Source organism: Poromitra crassiceps (genome assembly GCF_964638095.1).
Source record: "Poromitra crassiceps genome assembly, chromosome: 26".
In the NCBI taxonomy this organism is placed as follows: domain Eukaryota; kingdom Metazoa; phylum Chordata; class Actinopteri; order Beryciformes; family Melamphaidae; genus Poromitra; species Poromitra crassiceps.
The window spans coordinates 8454123-8469825 of NC_139640.1; the positions used below are offsets into that span (position 1 = coordinate 8454123).

Genomic DNA, 15703 nt, shown 5'->3' on the forward strand with positions numbered 1-15703 from the left:
AATTACAATTGGCCATACGTCTCACTTTTCCCCACTGCTAGAAACTCACAGCATGACTTACAGAGAAGGGTGGTGCCGCATCCCCTCCATGCCTCCAACCAGTTCATCCATTTTGGAGTTTTTACAATGTCGGTTGTTTTATGTTTTGTGGATGCAATGGTTTGTGTGGAGTCAGCTGTTTCTCATATCACTGCCTGTGTGGGTGTCAACATTGCCTACTGCTTCAGGCTGTGTGCTCGGTTTGATTTCTGATCAAAAAACACATTTTTTCTTCTCTTTTTCTTGTTGGCAGAACGCACAGCAGAGAATCCCCCGGTCATGAATCATGAGGGTGACTATTTGACAACTCGGTGAATGAAAACAATGTGAACGGGTGAAATGCAAGAAAGGGTAGGACTATTTATTAGGGCTGTCACTTTTTCCCCAAATAAAGTTCGAACAAACTTTAATTGCCCGCAAAATGTTCGAATATATTCAAAGTTTTTTGGTTAATTCATTCATTTTTTATTTTTTTTTGCAGGCCAGGCCACCGGGCATCGGCCCGACTATGCAGTCCGTGCCTGCCGATTACATCGTATAAATATATATACCGTAAATTCCGGACTATAAGCCGCGGCTTTTTTCCCGTTTTTTGGCGTTTTTGGCCCCTGCGGCTTATATAACGGTGCGGCTTATCTATGGATTTTTTCCAAAAAAAAAAAAAAAAAAAAAAAAAAAATCTCTCTTTTTTAGCACTCTTTCTAACTATAAATCCACTTCTGTTTTAATTTCCTCTCTTGCCCTCTTTTCACCACACCGCGGACACTGTGTGCACTGTAAAAAACAACACAGGTGGTGTTGTGTTATGTTGTTTTGTTGAAATGTTAATAAATGGGAGCTTCCTCAAACAGCCATCTCTTTCCCGACAATCCCCTCTGTGCATGAACCCTTACATATGGTAATTAAACATTAAAACACAATAAAAAAAAAAAAAAAAAAAAAAAAAAACATTAAAACACCCGCGGCTTATAGTCCGGTGCGGCTTATATATGTAAAAAACAGTCAACTTTGCAGGTGCGGCTTATACTCCGGTGCGGCTTATAGTGCGGAATTTACGGTAATATAATATAAAATATTAAAAGAATATAAAAAGAAATCCTCAGCTGTCCTCATGGTCCAGTCAGTCAGCTCCTCTCCGCTGCTGTGTTAGCTTGGACGCTCACAGTCACAACACTGCCTCACAAACTTGACTGCATCCAACTCGAGACAACTTTTCAGACCCTGGAGACAATCTTTCTCGGAAGAGACTAACGCGACAAATCTGGAGACTTTTTCTGACATGGGATTAACATTACCAGCAAGCAGCAGTTGGTTAATTTTAGTTAATTAAAAAATAATAATAATAATAAAAAAAGAAAAGAAAAATCGAACAGGTCAATTATACATTCGAACATGCCCGAAGTTAAATTCGAATTTCGAATAAAAGGTGACAGCCCTACTATTTATTGGGGTACTTTTTTTAATGACATGAGCCGCTGTAAAATTCTGACCCTTGTTGGGGGTCCAGTTAGCAGTTAGCAGTTAGCACCGAGGTTAGCTTGAATTTGACTATGACAACTGTTGACTCGACAAATCAGGTTTTCAACAGCCTCTGACATGACATCCTAACTCTCTCTTGGGGCGACTATATGAATCCCTACCTGCTGAGAAAGGGGACTAACTAGCCGAGTCCAACTTACCTCAATGACACAAACTTGAGGCTCGACCCCGTCGTCATCGACCGAGACCCTGGCCTGCTTCATCACCCACTCCTGGATGGCATCAGTGATGTGGGGCACCACTAAGACAATAGATAGACATGATAGTAGTCAGTACAGGAGGGGGGGGGGGGGTGGAAGCATGCGGGATGTAGGGGTGGGGGGGGAATCGATACACCATAGTATCGCGATATTTTGCCTGACGATATTGTATCGATATTTATATTTGGACGCCAAGTATCGATTTTTATTTTTTTTGCAGCCACCGGGCATCTGCCCGAAGCGCCCGATGTTGCAGTCCGCGCCTGCAGCGTCGTATTGAGTCCAGAGAAGCTTAAAGTCCCTGGAAACCAAAATCCACAAAAACTTTCTAACTATGTTATTTAGGGTCTTATGTTAGTAATTTTGTGCCTCCGAAATTATTATACATTACTTTCAACCCAAAGCCTTAAAATCGACACTTTTCTACAAGATTCTACAAAGTACTTCCTCATTGAAGACAGCAGTGCGCGAGGTGCTAAAACGCAGGAGCTTATGACGTCATAAGCTCTATATAACCTTTGTACACGCGCGCAATCCGCACCCACCTATGGCAAGTCCGTTCTTTGCCCCCAGTGACAGCGCTCCCTCAGTGTCCGTCTGCCTCCCACTCTGTCTGCCAAGCGCTATGCTTGTGAGATTAGCAAGGTGTCAGGTTTCAGACCATGCGCTCCTCTCTCTCTCTCTCTCTCTCTCTCTCTCTCTCTCTCTCTCTAGTCCAGAGAGAGAGAGAGAGAGAGAGAGAGAGAGAGAGAGAGAGAGAGAGAGAGAGAGAGAGAGAGAGAGAGAGAACGGACAGAGATCTCTTCCTCTCACAGAGCCGCGGAGCAACGCGCGAACACACACACAGGCACACACACACACACACACACACACACACACACACACACACACACACACACACGGTGTGTGCACTCATCTCTCTTTCTCTCTTTCTCCGTGTCCCCCCTCTCTCTCGCGCTCTCCGAGAGACAGAAATTTCCCTGCTGTAGACTGGACACGCCCACACATTCCGCGGGAGAAAGTACACTCTAAAAAATAATGAAATCTCATGAGTTTTGCCATGGCTGTCAAACCTAAATTTATATACTTTGCGACGTTCATCATCGTTCAAATTCGGCTGGTGGCTTATTAACATAGGGTCCTGTGATGTGATTAACTCAAAATGCTAAATAATAAAGAAATATTTCTGGTTTCCAGGGACTTTAATAATGTAGCCTACATGTGGGGCAAAAACAAAACAAAACAAAAAAACACTGCATGTTTTACTTCCGGTGAGGTCAAGGAAAAGGTAGGAAAAGGAGTTAGACAATATATCGAAATATCGCAATATTCAATATATCGCAATATCGTTGATATCGCAATACTATCGTATCGTGAACTAGGGGTGTCAAAAATAATCGATTATAAGATGCATCGCGATGCGGACGTGCACGATTCTGCATCGATTAACAAATATCAAAAATCGATTATTATTATTTTTTTTTTATTTTTTTTAATAATCAAATAAAATAGAATGTAAGTACATGCAGTTGTTTATTTTAATTATGGATCATAATACAATGCAATTCCAAATGCACTTTTATTTTAAAAGTAGCCACACAGTGAGAAAAAAGAAAGTGAGAAAAAATAAATCATGTATTGCGGAAAAAGTGATGCATCGATTTAAGATGCATCGCGATGCATCGTGATGCATCGCGTGACGCGGTTCGCTGGCTGGCTGGCCATTGGTGATTTAAGTTGATGCCAATCAGGGCGCAGGTGTTGCTAATCGGAGGAGGCAAACAGTTGCTGACTGCTCAGACCAATATCGCATGGAATGGCTGTATTTTGTTTGATCTTTGCATTACAACTTATTGGAAGGGATGGACACTGAAGTGATTTGGATCACTGTTGGTGAGAACATAAATGAATCATTATAACGTATGGAGAAGACTGGACATCACTTTTTACTAGGGGTGTCACGATACACTCAGTTCACGATACGATACGTATCACGATACTGGGTTCACGATAACGATACGATACGATACGATTTTAACAATATTTTTTTAAACTTGAATAATGACAATATATGACTGGAAAAGTAGTATTTTATTTGAAATGCACAAATACAAAATATGCTGTTGTGGGAAATTGTTATTACAATAACAACTAGAAAAAACATGAGATTGGAGATAAGGCTTATCTTGAAATAGAATGAGTTACACCGTCACTTAGATTTACTTTGAACTAAAAGGTTTCTCAGCAGTATAAATTCTCATTATGCATCTTCAGTTTTTCTTCAAACTCAAACAACAAGACTTTTCTTAGTCTATTTTTTATGCATCTTCAGTTTTTCCTGTCAAGTAAACAGTTTTGCCAGAAACTCAATTGAATGGTTTCTCTCCTGTATAACTTCTCATGTGTCTCTTCAGAGACTTGTTCAACTGATCTACTTTCCACACATTGAACTTCAACAAACAAAGACGTTTCTTTGTCTATTTTTGGAAAAAAAAAAAAAAAGTTTTTTTTTTTTTTTTTTTTTTTTTCCACGATATGAGATTTCATCTCAACGATACATATCGTGACGTTTTACTATCGCGAAATTTCGTGGGACGATATATTGTGACACCCCTACTTTTTACTGAGTACACGTCTAAAGAATCGGGCCTATTAGCAGCCAGTAGCGGCTAAAGTATAAGACTTAAGCCCAATTTATGCTTCGTCTGCCGACACTTTTGAAACGGTCGCCGACAGAAATGAGGACTTGAGTCGACACTTTCAAGTGCCGGCGAGCAGCAGTGTCTGCTGCCTGGTGAAATGTCTAGTGTCGCCGACTACGTCACAATGTGTCGCGCAAGTCTGATTGGCTATATAGACGGCACACGCATGACTTCCTTGTTTTGGTTTTCACTTGATTGAAATGAATGAACGTGTCTCCGCTATTTTTATCAGCCTGTCCTTGATCTATGACTTCGTGACAATCACAAAGAACATTGTGCATTTCCCAGAGAGAGGAGGTGAGTTGTGTGGTTGTGTGTCGTTTATATGCGGCTGCAGCCAAGTACGTTACGTCTTGCCTCCGAGGTGGTTTCACTGTGCGTTCCCTCTCTTATCTTGGCTCTTCTCATTATAGCGTTCGAGTGTCACGTGACCGTTGAACCGAGACGAACATTCACTGAAGTATAAATACAACACCATGAGCGACACTTTCTTTTTCGTCTGCGACCATGTGCTGAGCGACACTTTCTAATAAGTATAAATTAAGCTTTAGTCTCTACAATTCTATTTCATTGTATGGAACAGTCCTATGTCTCTTATAATGTTTGATATTGATATTTTCCCATGCCTGCAGCCTGAGTACGAGCAACCGTAGCATGTCCCAATCTCCCCTCGGCGATCAATAAAGTGATTCTGATTCTGATTCATACAATCCTTCCTCACCCTGTACAGTCTTGCCCAGGTAGTCTCCCCTCCTCTCCTTGTTGATGACCGACTGGTAGATCTTTCCGGTGGTCAGGTTGTTGTCTCTGGTTAGACGGATGTCCAGGAAACGCTCGTAGTTACCCAAGTCCAGATCCACCTCTCCTCCATCATCTAGAACAAAAACTTCACCTGCACAACAGACAAGAGCATCAATTTAGCACATGGCAATACTGTGTGATTCTTACTGATCCCCTTAGTGCAATTCTTGTGTCGTGTTATAAACGCGATGAGTTTCGCGATTCTACACAGCCACAATATGCTGTAATAAATAAAAGTTCAATGACAGCAAAGTATGCCTGCCCTGATCTTAGATGTTTACTTCTGACTTCTGAGACACAAATCTTCCCAGCAATGGCATCAGCTTTCTAGAATGTAAACAATTCAAACATTTCATTATAAATAAAGTGCAAATACGGTAATACAATGTGGATGGAGAGCTTGTGACATGGGCAGGTCATCTCATTTGTGAATGAATGAATGAATGAATTTATTTTTTATTTTTATTTTTTCGTGTCAGGAAAAGTGATTACTACAGCAGAACAAAATGTAGCTTACATTGTAATAGAGAAAATTTACATCACATTAGCCTTTATTTGGACAATCACTAGTTATTAATATATTCATATACATTTACATTTTAGTTACATATAGTTATGACACAGACAGACTTCATATTTAGATGACCTGTGTACATACACAGACATACTTCATAGTTAGATGACCTGTGTACATACACAGACATACTTCATATTTAGATGACCTGTGTACATGCACAGACATACTTCATATTTAGATGACCTGTGTACATACACAGACAGACTTCATATTTAGATGACCTGTGTACATACACAGACATACTTCATATTTAGATGACCTGTGTACATACACAGACATACTTCATATTTAGATGACCTGTGTACATGCACAGACAGACGTATTTAGATAACTTGTACCTTACATTTGCAGCTCCTCTCTATCGCACACTGTGCCCTGTCACCATGCCACGGTGCTCTCTACAGGGCCAGAATAACAGATAGGTTGAGTCTACAGAGTAGCCTTCAAGTGTGCGTCAAGACATGTCATCTGATGTGTGTCAAGACATGTCATCTGATGTGTGTCCTATAAGTATCTTTGACTTTCTGTTCAATGTATGTAAGCCTGTGTATCCATCCGTGAATATACAAGAGTGCATCTCTTGGCCAAGATCTATGTTCAATACATCATATCAGACGACTTCTTCTGACTCCTGGCTCCATCATTTCATTTCAACTGGTTTCCTTCAAGTGGTTCACTGTTTACCTTTTGGCTGTGGAATTTCATTCTCTATCACATTGCAATTAATTTTTGGATTGAGATATATTTAATTCTTATATATTGTCCCACCCCCAGCCCCAGGAACTACAGTACTGCAAGTATACCGTTTGAAGGTATACCGCGGTTTGAAAACGTCACGCTATCAAAACCACTAAGATTTGCCGTCATACCACCTTCCCCACAGTATCAGCTGTTTCCCCAAAACAAAGTGCCCAGGTTGCTTGCAGAGTGCAGCTTACGCGGCTCCTCCCCCTGGCTGCATGCCTACCTAGACTAGAGCACAGTAGAGGAGCTGGCCCCTCCCCCTGGCTGCATGCCTACCTAGACTAGAGCACAGTAGAGAGGAGCTGGCCCCTCCCCCTGGCAGCATGCCTACCTAGACTAGAGCACAGTAGAGAGGAGCTGGCCCCTCCCCCTGGCTGCATGCCTACCTAGACTAGAGCACAGTAGAGAGGAGCTGGCTCCTCCCCCTGGCTGCATGCCTACCTAGACTAGAGCACAGTAGAGAGGAGCTGGCCCCTCCCCCTGGCTGCATGCCTACCTAGACTAGAGCACAGTAGAGAGGAGCTGGCCCCTCCCCCTGGCTGCATGCCTACCTAGACTAGAGCACAGTAGAGAGGAGCTGGCCCCTCCCCCTGGCTGCATGCCTACCTAGACTAGAGCACAGTAGAGAGGAGCTGGCCCCTCCCCCTGGCTGCATGCCTACTTAGACTAGAGGACAGTAGAGAGGAGCTGGCCCCTCCCCCTGGCTGCATGCCTACTTAGACTAGAGCACAGTAGAGAGGAGCTGGCCCCTCCCCCTGGCTGCATGCCTACCTAGACTAGAGCACAGTAGAGAGGAGCTGGCCCCTCCCCCTGGCTGCATGCCTACTTAGACTAGAGCACAGTAGAGAGGAGCTGGCCCCTCCCCCTGGCTGCATGCCTACCTAGACTAGAGCACAGTAGAGAGGAGCTGGCCCCTCCCCCTGGCTGCATGCCTACCTAGACTAGAGCACAGTAGAGAGGAGCTGGCCCCTCCCCCTGGCTGCATGCCTACCTAGACTAGAGCACAGTAGAGAGGAGCTGGCCCCTCCCCCTGGCTGCATGCCTACCTAGACTAGAGCACAGTAGAGAGGAGCTGGCTCCTCCCCCTGGCTGCATGCCTACCTAGACTAGAGCACAGTAGAGAGGAGCTGGCTCCTCCCCCTGGCTGCATGCCTACCTAGACTAGAGCACAGTAGAGAGGAGCTGGCCCCTCCCCCTGGCTGCATGCCTACCTAGACTAGAGCACAGTAGAGAGGAGCTGGCCCCTCCCCCTGGCTGCATGCCTACCTAGACTAGAGCACAGTAGAGAGGAGCTGGCCCCTCCCCCTGGCTGCATGCCTACCTAGACTAGAGCACAGTAGAGAGGAGCTGGCCCCTCCCCCTGGCTGCATGCCTACTTAGACTAGAGCACAGTAGAGAGGAGCTGGCCCCTCCCCCTGGCTGCATGCCTACCTAGACTAGAGCACAGTAGAGAGGAGCTGGCCCCTCCCCCTGGCTGCATGCCTACCTAGACTAGAGCACAGTAGAGAGGAGCTGGCCCCTCCCCCTGGCTGCATGCCTACTTAGACTAGAGCACAGTAGAGAGGAGCTGGCCCCTCCCCCTGGCTGCATGCCTACCTAGACTAGAGCACAGTAGAGGAGCTGGCCCCTCCCCCTGGCTGCATGCCTACCTAGACTAGAGCACAGTAGAGAGGAGCTGGCCCCTCCCCCTGGCTGCATGCCTACTTAGACTAGAGCACAGTAGAGAGGAGCTGGCCCCTCCCCCTGGCTGCATGCCTACCTAGACTAGAGCACAGTAGAGAGGAGCTGGCCCCTCCCCCTGGCTGCATGCCTACCTAGACTAGAGCACAGTAGAGGAGCTGGCCCCTCCCCCTGGCTGCATGCCTACCTAGACTAGAGCACAGTAGAGAGGAGCTGGCTCCTCCCCCTGGCTGCATGCATACCTAGACTAGAGCACAGTAGAGAGGAGCTGGCCCCTCCCCCTGGCTGCATGCCTACCTAGACTAGAGCACAGTAGAGAGGAGCTGGCCCCTCCCCCTGGCTGCATGCCTACCTAGACTAGAGCACAGTAGAGGAGCTGGCCCCTCCCCCTGGCTGCATGCCTACCTAGACTAGAGCACAGTAGAGAGGAGCTGGCCCCTCCCCCTGGCTGCATGCCTACCTAGACTAGAGCACAGTAGAGAGGAGCTGGCCCCTCCCCCTGGCTGCATGCCTACCTAGACTAGAGCACAGTAGAGAGGAGCTGGCTCCTCCCCCTGGCTGCATGCCTACCTAGACTAGAGCACAGTAGAGAGGAGCTGTCCCTGACTGTATTCACAACCGTGTGTGTGACTGTGTGATAATGGCTGAAGCAGGAGAACGCAAGGACCCCCCTGAACTTTCCCCCATCTAAAAAGACGACGTCGGCTGTATGGGAATATTTCGGCTATTGTAAAAAACACAAATGGTCCGCAATACCGCAATATTTTTGTCCAAGGTTATCATACCGTCAAAAACTCATACCGCTGCATCCCTAACTGCAAGATTCAACCACACGGCCCGACAGGTGGACGAGAGGTCAAAGTCAACTTTGCTGAATTTACCAACACCCCGTTTACTAGGGCTGCCCCCCTCCTGATCGATCGGTCGGTCGACGTGCTCTTGGTCGACGAGATTCACGTTGGTCGAACAATCGCTGGTGTTCATAATTTCATAGGAGAGATTCCATTTCATAACGAGAAAAGCGATCCGGAACAAAGTAACGTGCCGCGGAAGCAAGTTGCAACACGGACCTTTTCTAGAAGCACACAGGAAGTGATCCAGGCCAGAGAGAGACAGGCTAACCATAGTTAACAGGCTATCTAGACTGAAAGGAGAGCAACCAGTTAACCAATTAACAATTAAATGGCTCTGCTATCAGCACAAACAATGGACAAGTTTCAGCATGCAGCCACCATCAGCTGTTAACGAGCGGCTAACTACGCAGTACGACCTTATGAGTTGAGACTACAGTCGTCAGTGAGACTGGACGTCCACGGAGATACACTCCAACTCCGGTAATGTTAGACATGTTGTTATAAGATGTTACTGGAATAAATCACAAAAGCTGTCTAACTGTCCTTTCTGCCAACTAATTAACCATGTGTGCTAACGCTACATAACCATCGCACATGCAACTCAAAGCTGTTTGCCATTAACTGAATATGGCCAGGTGTTGCACAGCAGGCTGATCAGTCTAACGTTACAACGCTGCAAATAGCTTTTATTTATAATGATCAGCTATCAGGTATAGTGCACTCAATAGTCAGTACACTGCACAAAATAAGAAAAAAAAAGTACACTGCAAAAAAAAAAAAAAAAAAAAAAAAAAACCTTTTAGACCCCGTTTCGACCAATCGATTGGTCGGAGCTGTGGTCGATTTCTGGTCGACCAGGATAATCTTTGGTCGAGGGCAGCATGACCATTTACACCTGGTTTTTAAAATGTGACCTGTATCTGGATAAGTGATCTGGATAAGGAAAGTGTCGTGATCAGAATGTGATCTGGCTGACCACATCTGGAGGTATCTGGTATCCAGATAACTTATCCAGATGGATACAGGTTGCATTTAAAAACAGATAGATAGATAGATAGATAGATAGATAGATAGATAGATAGATAGATAGATAGATAGATAGATAGATAGGTAGATAGATAGGTAGATAGATACTGTAGATAGAAAGAAAGAAATGGGTGGAAAACTCTCACCGTGCTCGTAAGGTGAGAAGGTACCAGCGTCGATGTTGATGTAAGGGTCGATCTTGATGGCTGTGACATGAAGGCCGCACGACTTGAGGATGGTTCCCACACTGCTGGCGATGATGCCTTTACCGATGCCAGATATGACGCCACCGGTGACCAGGATGTACTTCATACTGACGTGTGAAGACAGCACAAAACAGATTCATAATCAGAAGGCATGTAACCACTGAGCAAAACCTGTAATACATGTTCAACTTAAGACTTTCTAACGTAAGCTGTATGAGAAACGACCAAATCTGAGACGTAGAGGCAACCTGAGGCAATTTATCATATCGATCACAACCCAATCTCCCATTGCCCAAGTCAAGCCAACAAATCTAAGGGGCCCTTTAGTTTACACGAGGACAGTTTCTGGAAGAAACGACACAATAGCTTTTCCTTCAGTTCACACCTTCTCCCTGTTTACATGAGCGCTGTTGAAGTTTTAAAACGCCGTAATGTACATGCCAGGTCGCTAGGTGGCAGTGTGATCACCTTATTCTTTGCCCATACAAGGACGCTTCTGCATGACGTCATTTCGTAATCGTCTTTCCGGTTTTAAACACGGAAGTAGAGTACGCCTACCGCAGTCATTTTTAGACTTGCCAAAAAGCTGTTTTCAAGCTATAAAAAAAAAACCCAAACTGTTTTAAAGTTTTAATATTTGTCGGGTGAGAACGTAACATATATGTGACCAGTTTATCAGAATAACGCCTATTGGAAATCTTTAACGAGCAGCGCTGACTGTGCCGACACCGGTCAGACTAGCTATCTGTCAAACCCCACTGTAGGCTACTGGCAGTAAGAAAACACTGTCGACGTGCTTTTGTAACTATAACGTTAAATGCCGACCGGGTACAGCCATCGGCTCCTCGCAGCAGTAACGTTATGAACATGTAACTGAAGTTGGCCGCAGTGTAGCTTAATTCTGAATGTTGCCAAACTTCATTCATACTGACGTTTTATTTTGAAAATGGTTGCCAACTCGCGCACGGCTATGGAGTAATCGCGTGTGTCGCGTGTGCAGGCACGTCAGAGTTCCTGAAATGAGCCGTCTCAAAGCGATTACATGGAGCGCTCAGCGCGAAGCGTCACCAAGAATTCCACTCTGGAGGGTGGTTTTAAAATGTGTCGTTTCCTAAGCCCAAATTCGCCGTCGCCGTCTAAAAGGGAGGCACTAACGATAAAATAATTCCCCGTCACCATAGGAAACCGTCCTCGTGTAAAGTGCCCCTAAAACATAAAAAAACTGTAGTCTATCCCAAAGAGTGTGTAAACTTTTTTTGTGTGTAAAATTGCAGTCTACAAGCTAAAGTGTGTGTGGAATGATGCAGTGAACAAGTGTTAATGGTACACAACGGGGGGGTGGGGGGTGTGTTGTCATGTGTAGTATTATAGGCATCAATTTCACTCATATTTGTCTAAAAAAAACTAATTTCAGGCATTTAAGCAAGAGCCTTTAGATCAAAATGACTTAAGATAATGAAACTCACGCCATCTTCGGCTGCTCGGAGGCTGTGCAACAATCTCCGACACCGGGGACAGCTGTCGCCGAAAGACTCATCCTGAAGGAATGGAAGTCCTCCTCTTCACCTTCTTTTCAAGTATGGCTGATGGACATGGTTTCTGTTATACAGATGGAGAGACTCAGGTTCCTGAGAGCCAACTCGCTTAAAAGAAAGTTCTGAACTATTTGGGAGCCGTTTCTGGGCTACTTTGACCAGGTTAAAAATGACTAGTGAGCGGTGACTTAAGGTGCTCTTATGCTCGAGCAAAGCTCCGTGGGGGTGGGGCCCCGCGAGTCTCCGTGAGTCACCGTGCAGACCTCGCGCTGGGGCTGATGCCATTATACTCAGAAAGTGATCAGCATGTATTGTAGCTATTGTACAATGGTGAGAAGAACAGCCCGTGAAAAGTCGCAATGAAACGCTGTGTAGTACTGAGTGCGCTTTCACTCTCAAACGACCGCACATCAGCACATGAAGGACTCACCAAACTTGTTTTTACTGAAAGCCGTTTTTACTTCTCAGCCCTGATTGCCTACTCTGTGCTGCTTTTAATCTCTCTCAATCATGCTCTCAACACAACACATTTACTTGGTGAAATGACTAAAAACGAACAGTTGCAAATCTAAGTTTATAGCCTACCACATGGGTCAAGAAATGTGGTGAAAACACAGCTCAGTGTTCAGGGTTCAGTGAATCGAAAGCAGCCATGTTTGGAGAGAAGCTCGCGCTGTTAGAAAAAAAATCAGGCAGAACGCGAGCGGCTGCTGGAGCTCGCGACTAACCACGCCCAACAAATTTACGTAATTTGACGCGCCCGCCCCTCGCTCCACCCCCGCGCCCTTCACGGCAGGGTGAGCATAATTCAGCCTTAAGGTTGGGGGTGATGGACAGCTTGCCCGCTCTGTTTCCTGTGGACCCCTTTGGTGGGGTCCTATGCGTAATATCCCTCACAGGCACATAAGCACCTTTTGTGGCTGGTAGAATGCCAAATGTCATTGATGTATGTATTTTGTTTTATTTTTTATTTTCCTGTGTCTGAGCCTGTTTGTCTTGTTCGTTTATTGTTCTATTAAAAAAAAAAAAAAAAAAAAAAAAAAGATAATGAAACTCACAGCGCATTCAATCAGGTGTCCAAATACCCAAACTTTTTTATATATATATAATTTATTTTCCATTTTAACAATGTACAAACAAAACAAACTAACAAGCTCAGACACAGGAAAGGAAAACAAAGAAAAGCATTCATATAATATTGACAATTATTATAACGTCGTGCTACCATCCATATAAAGGTGCTTATTAGGGCTGTCACTTTTTCCCAAAATAAAATTCGAACGAACTTTAATTGCCCGAAATTCGTTCGAATATATTCGAAGTTTTTTGGTTAATTAATTTTTTTTTTTTTTCAGTCCAGCAGCCTGTTGCACCAGCTGAACGTAAGTTCTGTCTTAAGTTAGGGTGTAAAGTCCACACTAACTGCTACGTTCAAACTAGTTAGTTTGACACTAAAGTTGTGTCTTTGTTTGGTTGCACCACGGAGACGTAAGGTACATCTTAACTAGTAGACCCTAAAGTCCATACTAACCAAAATAGTGTCGCAGAAAATGACGTGTACAGTATCTGTGACCAATCAGTGAAAAGCACGGTGGAAACGGTGTTTATTTACGGTTGTTTAAGTGGAGTGAAAACAGGACATGTTGCCCACCGCAAATTAGTGCTTTCATATTTCATCAACACTAATCAAATGAGAACGTTATTGAGTAACGTTCGTTTAGGTTCATATTACTGTTAACGTTTATCTGTGAGCTCTTCATCAGTATTGTAGGCTATACCACCATCCTGCCTCACTAAATTGTTGCGGTTATTTTAATTTGTATGCAGTGCTGCAGCTTGTGGGAAACAAAAGCGTGAGTCATAAATAAGGGTGTAATTTATCACGGAGAGCGCGTTGCGGACGCAAAACAACGATGCGCCACGGTGCCAAGTTGCAATCCGTGCCAACTGCTATTTTACGGAGGACTTTACACCTAGTAAGACGTAGGTGTAAATTTTAAGTTCTAACTTATGCCTACGTTGTAACTATTTCACTTGGTGCAACCCAAATATTTTTAGTAGTGCGTAAACTCGGACTTAGTGAGACTTTACGTTCAAACTAGCTTACGTTTCAACTTACGCACAGCTGGTGCAACCCACTGCAGGCCACCGGGCATCAGCCCGACGTGTTAGCTTGGACGCTCACAGTCACAACACTGCCTCACAAACTTGGCTGCATCCAACTCGAGACAACTTTTCAGACCCTGGAGACAATCTTTCTCAGAAGAGACTAACGCGACAAATCTGGAGACTTTTTCTGACATGGGATTAACATTACCAGCAAGCAGCAGTTGGTTAATTTTGGTTCATAAAAAATAAAAAATAAAATAATAATAATAATAATAATAATAATTAAAAAAAAAAAAAAATTCGAACATTCAAATTACGGTACATTTCGAAAACGAACCCCCTCCCCCACATTCGAAGTTGCATTCGAATTTCGAATGAAAAGTGGCAGCCCTAGTGCTTATGTGCTTGTAAGAGATGTTGTGCATGCAAGTCACCCACATGCCCCCAACCTCAAGGTAGGCTAGAAACTGCTCCCAAATAGTTAAAAACGTTTTAAGTGAGTTGGTTCTCAGGGATCTGAACCTCTCCATCCTTATATAACAGATAGCATGTCCATCATAATGCCCATTAAACTTTTTGAGTGCACTTTCAGAAACAGTGGCTGCATTTGGATAATTAAGACACAGTTTCAATGATGTTCCGAATGTTACCATTATTATCTTATGTAATATTTCAATGGCGGGAAACAACAACCAACACAAGTATCTAGGACAGCTTAGCTAGATGACTGTTGTCTTGCCATGCCACTTCATTCATTCCAACAATATAGCTATTAGATATCTTACTTAATCCAACTGGGGCATGCACAAAGCATTTGCATGCATAATAAGCAGGGAAGCAGCTAGTTAGTTAGCTAATTGACCAAAACATGTGTCGTCATTGTTGCTTAATAACGGTAATCTTAACCTCCAGTCCAAGATGAACCTTAGCTTAGCCGCCGTTACATAATAGCAGCATCAACAGCAACAAGGATCATGTAAGACCTAAATGTAACTCAGTTTGCTGGCTGATTTGCTAACACATAGCGTTAGCTAGCTACATAGCTTATTGCCTTTGTATATCAACCTGTATACAGTCTGAATGATATCAACAACAAACTCACCCAATGCCTAAAGTGGAGAAAATGTATATTCTGCAGGCTGGATCTGCGCGTGATGTTGACGTTAGCTCAAGTCAATACTTGTGATCTCTGATAACAGCTGTCTGCTAACTATCTGGAGCAAAAGTCCCACGTTGTGGTGTGTGTGTCTGACATGCACGTGTAGGACAAGCTGACTGCTAGCGCGCAGTGTTTTTGCTGCTCCTCCGAACGCTGCGCGGTTCCTTCCGGCTGCCGTAGACATGTCTATGGCCGTAGATACTCACATGGCTCATCTCCTCCAAACGCTGCGCGGTTCCTTCCGGGCTGCCGTAGATACTCACATGGCTCAGACAGACAGCAGTTACGCTTGCTAGCCTGCATGAAACACGCCAGTGTGTTTATGTTTTTAATATAGTCATATCTATGGTTTATAACGCTGCCGCTACTCTTGGCAGTGCACGTATGTAGCCTGGCTTATAGACAGAGAATTGATCAAGGGTGATATAAAACAGGGTTATTTACAGTGAACTAATTCAGCTTGTAACACAAGAATGATAACCTCGCGTCACCAGGCTCTTTGAGCCTGGCCTCCGTTCACAATTGATTTTGT

General features: G+C 44.4%; 1 protein-coding gene across 1 annotated transcript in view; it reads right to left on the reverse strand.

The window, feature by feature from the left end:
• ctps1b (CTP synthase 1b) overlaps window positions 1-15176 on the reverse strand; it is a 29256-nt gene extending 14080 nt beyond the window's left edge. Inside the window, exons 1-5 of the mRNA XM_083661405.1 lie at window positions 15115-15176; window positions 11835-11967; window positions 10309-10475; window positions 5202-5372; window positions 1719-1819 (exon numbers count right to left, since the gene is read on the reverse strand). Of these exons, the coding sequence (XP_083517531.1) occupies window positions 1719-1819; window positions 5202-5372; window positions 10309-10475; window positions 11835-11905 (510 nt within the window). The 5' untranslated portion in view covers window positions 11906-11967; window positions 15115-15176. The remainder of the gene's footprint in view (window positions 1-1718; window positions 1820-5201; window positions 5373-10308; window positions 10476-11834; window positions 11968-15114) is intronic.
• Window positions 15177-15703: the final 527 nt, after the last annotated feature.